Raw genomic sequence first — 8277 nt, 5'->3', positions numbered from 1 at the left:
AAGCGGACCGGCTTGTTGGAAATGTCACGTCTTGCTTGCCCTGCCACTTTTGAGCCTGAGGACGGTCGTTTCAGTGCCGGCCCAGTGGTGCCGGAGCGCGGCGTGGAGCTGAGCTGAAGGGGCTCTAACCCCCTCCCATCACTCAACCACCAGCGGCACTCTCAGGGACAAGAGACACTGTCTTCATTCAGTCTGCAAGCGGGGGGAATTGAGGGGGGCAATGAAGGGGGGCAGCTGGGAAGCAACTGGACTGGTTCTGTTGGCGGTTTGGGCACAGGTAAGACAGTTCTGATCGATACATCAATATAAGAAGAAGGATGTTAATTGCTATTTTGAATCACATTGAAAACATGCCCAATTTTACTACGTAACAACATATCTGACATATTTTTGGGATGAAATACTCAATCTGTTACCTTAGAATATCTTGCGGAATGCTTGTGACTTAGCAGTACAATCAGTTGTTACTGGGGTGGTACCCTTAAAGAATAGTACTTGACACCTTGACACTTTTTTAGCCTGGGTACATACCTGTACATTTCTGGCCCAGAGAAACTGGTGTAAACTGTTCCTTTGGAGTCTAATAATCAATCCTCTAATACAATGGTTCTCAACCAACACATCATATTTCAGTGATGTACCCCCTGTGAACATGTTTTTAATTCAAGTACCCCCTAATCAGAGCAAAGCATTTTTGGTTCAAAAAAGGAGATAATGAATTAAAATACAGCACTATGTCATCAGTTTCTGATTTATTAAATTGTTTAACAGTGCAAAATATTGCTCATTTGTAGTGGTCTTTCTTGAACTATTTGGAAAAAAATATATAAAAATAACTAAAAACTTGTTGAAAAATAAACAAGTGATTCAATTATAAATAAAGATTTCTAGTAGGGATGTCCCGATCCGATATTTGGATCGGATCGGCCGCCGATATTTGCAAAAAAATGCGTATCGGCAAGGCATGGGAAAATGCCGATCCAGATCCAGTTTAAAAAAAAACTCCGGTCCGTGTTTTCCAACGCACCGATTTAAATAATACATTCCACTTTCTGCTGCTCCCTAATTTCCGTTCCGCATTTTCCAGCACACCTTCAACACATCCACTGGTCTGTGGATTCTCACGCAGTTGCCTTTAGCTGCTGGCATTACATGACAGGCTCTTCTCACTCTTTCCTGTGTCTCCCTCTCACAGACAGACAAGCGCACCTTCTTACATACGTCACATACTGTCACGTCATACGTCACATACGTATACGCCCTCTTCGAGCAGAGAGGTCGCAGCATGGCTAACGTTAGCTGTGATGCTGGTGCGCGCCTTAGTCATCATTGTTCAAATATTGTAACACCTGTCGAGACGCTTATCTCTATTCGGTGCCACACGCACACACCATCAAAATGCCGAGGCAAACATTTCCAGATCAACACCGTATGAAAAAAATAGTGATTTTTTTAGTTGTGATTTCCTTCTCTGCATGAAAGTTTAAAAGTAGCATATATTAATGCAGTATGAAGAAGAATGTTTTAATGTAAACACATAGAATCATCATACTGCTGTGATTATATGCATCAAGTGTTCATTCAAGGCTAAGGCAAAATATTGAGATATATATCGTGTATCGCAATATGGCCTTAAAATATCGCAATATTAAAAAAAGGCCATATCGTCCAGCCCTAGTTCAATGATGCCATTTCTGTTTGTCATGTATAATTGTGTCTATTTTGTGTTTATCCTTGAATAAACAGGTCAGTTTCTTGTTACCAATCATTGTGTATTATTCAAACTCCCCTAATTCAGCTGGCTAGTTGTTATCAAGAGTACTAAAACCCTTTTCAACATGATTCTGACAACTAAGTAGGCTAAATAACTTTAAACTTTAATACATTTTCAGATAGGCCAGTATCGGTCAGTATCAGTATAGGATCGGAAGTGCAAAAACAATATCGGTATCGGATCGGAAGTGCAAAAACCTGGATCGGGACATTAAAGTTAAAGTTAAAGTACCAATGATTGTCACACACACAATAGGTGTGGCGAAATTATTCTCTGCATTTGACCCATCACCCTTGATCACCCCCTGGGAGGTGAGGGGAGCAGTGGGCAGCAGCGGTGGCTGCGCCCGGGAATCATTTTGGTGATTTAACCCCCAATTCCAACCCTTGATGCTGAGTGCCAAGCAGGGAGGTAATGGGTCCCATTTTTATAGTCTTTGGTATGACTCGGCCGGGATTTGAACTCCCAACCTACCGATCTCAGGACGGACACTCTAACCACTAGGCCACTGAGTAGGTCCCGAATTTCTACACATAGAAGTAATCATCAACTTAAAGTGCCCTCTTTGGGGATTGCAATAGAGATCCATCTGGATTCATGAACTTAGGGACGGCGTGGCGCAGTGGCCGTGCGCAACCCAAGGGTCCCTGGTTCAATCCCCACCTAGTACCAACCTCGTCATGTCCGTTGTGTCCTGAGCAAGACACTTCACCCTTGCTCCTGATGGGTGCTGGTTAGCGCCCTGCATGGCAGCTCCCTCCATCAGTGTGTGAATGTGTGTGTGAATGTGTGAATGGGTAAATGTGGAAGTAGTGTCAAAGCGCTTTGAGTACCTTGAAGGTAGAAAAGCGCTATACAAGTACAACCCATTTATTATCATTTATTTAATTCTAAACATTTCTTCACAAAACAATTAATCTTTAACATCAATATTTATGGAACATGTCCACAAAAAATGTAGCTGTCAACACTGAATATTGCATTGTTGCTTTGTAATGAATGGAATAGCCTACTTGATTTGATGTTCAGTTTATGAACTTACATTCATATTTTGTTGAAGTATTATTCAATAAATATACTTATAAAGGATTTTTAAATTGTTGCTATTTTTAGAATATTAAAAAAAAGTCTCATGTACCCCTTGGCATACCTTCAAGTACCCCCAGGGGTACGCGTACCCCCATTTGAGAACCACTGCTCTAATATCAGTGGGATCAGAATGGATTTATGCAACCTAATTTCACCAAGTTTTTCAGACCTCAGAATCCAATAATGAGTCTTGTATAGATTTTACGCTGAGGGACTGAAATATAGCTGGGGCCTCAAAGGTACAATGGCTTGTTATTAGGGTAGCACCCTCAAAGGTACCACTACAGCACATTGACAATTTTCCAAGTTGCAAACATTCCTGTACCTTTTTGAACCTACAACTGGTACACATTGGATGGCTGAAATCAGTCTCACTATGTTGAAGATTATGCCTTGGGGGACTGGAACATGGCTGTAGCTTTCAGAGTTTGATGGTTGGGTGGAGCCTTCGGAATACAGTAATTATTCTTAGGTTGTGTCTTGAAGGGCTGAAACGTTGGTTGTAGCTTCCAGGGTACAATGACTTGTCATTGAGATAGCACTCTCCAAGGATGCACACTTTACACACAGTAGGTTGTACCTCAAGGCAGGGGCGCCGCCAGGGATTTTGGGCCCCATGAAAAGAATCTTTACAGGGCCCCCAACACAGTGTCATTATTTTTTCTGTATTATAATTTCATCATCATTAGGGGCCCCTAGAATCTGTCTCCTTTACCGCCCCTGCCTCAAGGAACTGAAACATAATTGTAGCATTAGTGCAGTGGTGTCCAAAGAGCCCGGTCGCCATTTTTGGCCGGCAGCTAGTTGTTTTTTATTGGCCCACAACATATTCTGAACGTTGTATGAACTAATCTGTATTTACAGTCGTGGTCAAAAGTTTACATACACTTGTGAAGGACATAATGTCATGGCTGTCTTGAGTTTCCAATAATTTTTCACATTTTCAGTAGACCCATAATAAAGTCATAAAAGAACCAAACTTCATGAATGTTTTTTGTGACAAACAATTATGTGCTCCAATCTCTCTATCACAAAAAAAAATAAGAGTTGTGAAATTATTGGAAACTCAAGACAGCCATGTACTTTACAAGTGTATGTAAACTTTTGACCACGACTGTAAATGTATCATAAGACATCAGACTGAATCATTATTTGCTGTGTCAATTACACCACAAAGTTGTCAGTGTTTTATTTAGACAGCTTAGCACAGTGGTTCTTAACCTTGTTGGAGGTACCGAACCCCACCAGTTTCATATGCGCATTCATCGAACCCTTCTTTAGTGAAAAATAAAAAAAAATCAAATTCAAGACAAACTTATATGTTTTTGGTAACACTTTAGTATGGGGAACACATTCTAAGTAACAAAGACTTAATTACCTACTCAGTGGCCTAGTGGTTAGAGTGTCCGTCCTGAGATCGGTAGGTTGGGAGTTCAAATCCCGGCCCAGTCATACCAAAGACTATAAAAATGGGACCCATTACCTCCCTGCTTGGCACTCAGCATCAAGGGTTGGAATTGGGGGTTAAATCACCAAAATGATTCCCGGGCGCAGCCATCGCTGCTGCCCACTGCTCCCCTCACCTCCCAGGGGGTGATCAAGGGTGATGGGTCAAATGCAGAGAATAATTTCGCCACACCTAGTGTGTGTGTGACAATCATTGGTACTTTAACTTTAACTTTAACTTTAGAGTTTTTTGGACACTAGGGGAACATATTTTAAGTAATGAAGACTTAATTTTGAGTTATTTGGTTAGGGTTAGGGGTAGAGGGTTAGGGCCAGGGTTAGAGGGTTAGGGTTATAATAAGGCCATGCCGAATAAGGCATTAATAAGTACTTAATAATGACTAGTTAAGAGCCAATATGTTACTAATTTGCATGTTAATAAGCAACTAATTAATGGTGAATATGTTCCCCATATTAAAGTGTTACCATGTTTATTTACTGGTGCACAAAATGAACCGTGCATGAACATCACCTTGTTGAAAGAACAAAACCAACAAAGTGCTTAAACTCACACCAAAATACACACCTGCAAATCAGTGTGACTTCTGCTGTTGCCATACCCGTAATACGCCGATAGGGAGAAGTTTTTATTTACACAATGAGTCGGGTGTGTCTTGACCTCCGCCGAACCCCTGAGCCCGACTCACCGAACCCCTACGGTTCGATCGAACCCAGGTTAAGAACCACTGGCTTAGCATATCTTGATATAGATTATTTTGGTTTTAGCATCTTTAAGGTAAAAAAAAAAATAGCATTTTAACACCCTTGACACTTGTCCTGCTTGTAAATATTGCGCGCCTTGAACTGGTATATTGGCATCCAAAAAGCCTTCCTTTATTATTATAGATTGTATCCTTCCTGACAGATAGGCATGGACAACTCCTATTTCTGACAATTGCAATGTCAGCTTTTCTCTGATTAGCATGTGTTCAAATGTAGCTTGAGTCAGCATATTCGCTCTCCCTGCCGTGACCCGCTGCCATCACTTCAGAGACCAAGGATCAACAAGTGGTCCCAGCTCCCCTTTTTCATGTTCGACAAGGGGTCAGCGAGAGGGAAGAATAGGTCTCTATATTTGTGTTTTTGGTCTTTGAAAAGTCCAACCCCTTGTGATTTGCATGTGTGGGCCCAGTGCCCTGTGGCTCTGACCCTAAATGGAATAAACCTTCCTTTGTGGGTGACATAATGGCATACCTTGAGTGGTTCTTGGGAGGGCTCTCACGCCATCCCCTTGATTTGTGCAGCAGTGTGGAATCCTGCAGAAAAAAAAGATCTGCTTTCCAACTACCTAAAACACAACAACTATTCCACTTCTCTTCCAGTGTTCTTTTTAATTATTCCACTGGAATTCTCTCAAGGAAGTTGGCAGCAAAAGGAAACAAATTCTGTTGTTTATTCAAGGAAATGGTCCCTACTTAAATCTTGAAGGCAGCCTCCAATGGAAGGACAGGATCGAGTGGAGTGGAGTCATGTAAACGGTCAACATCTCTCGGGCTTGATTGCACCGTTGTAAAGACGTTTATAGCGTTCACGTCACGGGCCTAAATTGTGTCTTTTTGGTGACAACAAATCCTTTTATTTAGGTTCAACGAGTTGGCTGCCTAAACGGGCTACATTGCAAATTGCCAGCAAATCGTAATAAAGCAAGAACTGTTTACAACAACAGAAACGGCAATCCTTATCAAACTTGTAGCAATATAGTGTATTTAGACTAGTAAATGGAATGAGGTTCCGAATGTTAAAGGCCTACTGAAACCCACTACTACCGACCACGCAGTCTGATAGTTTATATATCAATGATGAAATCTTAACATTGCAACACATGCCAATACGGCCGGGTTAGTTTACTAAAGTGCAATTTTAAATTTTGCGCGAAATATCCTGCTGAAAACGTCTCGGTATGATGACGCCTGCGCGTGACGTCACGGATTGTAGAGGACATTTTGGGACATCATGGTGGCCAGCTATTAAGTCGTCTGTTTTCATCACAAAATTCCACAGTATTCTGGACATCTGTGTTGGTGAATCTTTTGCAATTTGTTCAATGAACAATGGAGACAGCAAAGAAAAAAGCTGTAGGTGGGAAGCGGTGTAGGTATTGTGCCGGAAAACGCACCCCCGCAGTAGAATGCAGTGTTTCATTGTTTATATTCCCGAAAGTTGACAGTCAAGCTTTACCATTGGCCTGTGGAGAACTGGGACAACAGAGACTCTTACCAGGAGGACTTTGAGTTGGATGCGCAGACGCGGTACCGTGAGTGCACATGCAGCTGCGGCTTCCAAACATTTTATCGCTTGCCCGTACGTGCGTGCCGCTATGTGCATGTCACGTACGTGACTTTGGGGAAATATATGTGCTGTATGAACTTTGGGGAGGTGAACGGTACTTTGGGCTGTGGGATTGAGTGTGTTGTGCAGGTGTTTGAGTTGGATTGGCGGGTTATATGGACGGGAGGGGGGAGGTGTTTGTTATGCGGGATTAATTTGTGGCATATTAAATATAAGCCTGGTTGTGTTGTGGCTAATAGAGTATATATATGTCTTGTGTTTATTTACTGTTTTAGTCATTCCCAGCTGAATATCAGGTCCCACCCGCCTCTCTGCCCTCTAGTCCTTCACTCTCACTTTCCTCATCCACTAATCTTTCATCCTCGCTCAAATTAATTTCTCGGTCCGAATCGCTCTCGCTGCTGGTGGCCGTGATTGTAAACAATGTGCAGATGTGAGGAGCTCCACAACCTGTGACGTCACGCTACTCGTCTGCTACTTCCGGTACAGGCAAGGCTTTTTTTTATCAGCGACCAAAAGTTGCAAACTTTATCGTCGATGTTCTCTACTAAATCCTTTCAGCAAAAATATGGCAATATCGCGAAATTATCAAGTATGACATGTAGAATGGACCTGCTATTCCCGTTTAAATAAGAAAATCGCATTTCAGTAGGCCTTTAAGGAAGCTAATGTTTGTACTGTTTGAGTCACAGTATATGGCTTGTCTGATAACATGATAAATGGATTAAATTTGTATCGCACTTTTCTACCTTTTTCTTCAAGGTACACAAAGCCCTTTGACACTATTATCAATGAATCCATCAAAGTTAACTTACATAACCCTTAATCCCGAATTGTTTCAAAGGGCTGCACAAGCCACATCAGATCCCACATCAGGGCAAGAAAAAAACCTCAACCCAATGGGCACAATGAGAAACTTCAGAGGGGGACCCCAGATGTGGGGATCCCCCCTTGGGAGACCGGTGCAATGGATGTCGAGTGGCTCTAGATAAGGATGTGTATAATTACCACATTCACCTACTGATGAAGCAGTATCACGAGCAACTTGGGGTTCAGTATCTTGCTCAAGGATACTTCGACATGGTCACAGGGGGACTGAGGATCGAAACCGCAACCATTGTGTTGTGTGCCAACCACCCTACCAACTGAGCCATGCTGGCCAAAATGTTGACATACTGAAGTGTTTCGCAAATATTTTCTGTTACGCCCCCACCCCAGGAAGAAGAAAATATTTAGCGCCCTCCCCCACTCTCCACCATGACTATGAATAGTGTAATTTGTCTATGAAATTGTTCTAACTATACTTCTGCTTAACATTTTAAGGCTCCCACCGTAGTTACAATGAAGCCAAGTGCTACATACCCTTCATCATATTCTGGTACGGCAAACAAAAGCATGTTCCCCTAAGGTCACACGCGCCTCCACAACCTCCCAATGGGGCCCGCCCAACTATTTGAGAAGGACTGACACACCGTAAATAGTACATGTAAAGCAGACAATCACTGTATACAAAAATATCAGCTAAGTGCAATCACCCTTTGTGATTGAGGTATCTTCCCCCTACTAATGGTAACAATTTTCAAATTAAAGAACTCTGAGCGTTTCAGTATAAAATACTA

At 42.2% G+C, this 8277-nt stretch overlaps 1 protein-coding gene across 1 annotated transcript in view; it reads left to right on the top strand.

Annotated features, from left to right (window-relative positions):
• Positions 1-204: 204 nt before the first annotated feature.
• adamtsl3 (ADAMTS-like 3) overlaps positions 205-8277 on the top strand; it is a 200754-nt gene continuing 192681 nt past the window's right edge. Inside the window, exon 1 of the mRNA XM_061960954.1 lies at positions 205-277. Within this exon, the coding sequence (XP_061816938.1) occupies positions 221-277 (57 nt within the window). The 5' untranslated portion in view covers positions 205-220. The remainder of the gene's footprint in view (positions 278-8277) is intronic.

Source organism: Nerophis lumbriciformis, linkage group LG05 (assembly GCF_033978685.3).
Source record: "Nerophis lumbriciformis linkage group LG05, RoL_Nlum_v2.1, whole genome shotgun sequence".
Classification (NCBI taxonomy): Eukaryota; Metazoa; Chordata; class Actinopteri; order Syngnathiformes; family Syngnathidae; genus Nerophis; species Nerophis lumbriciformis.
The sequence above is the reverse complement of the archived record's forward strand: the minus strand, read 5'-3'. Positions and strand labels throughout refer to the sequence as shown.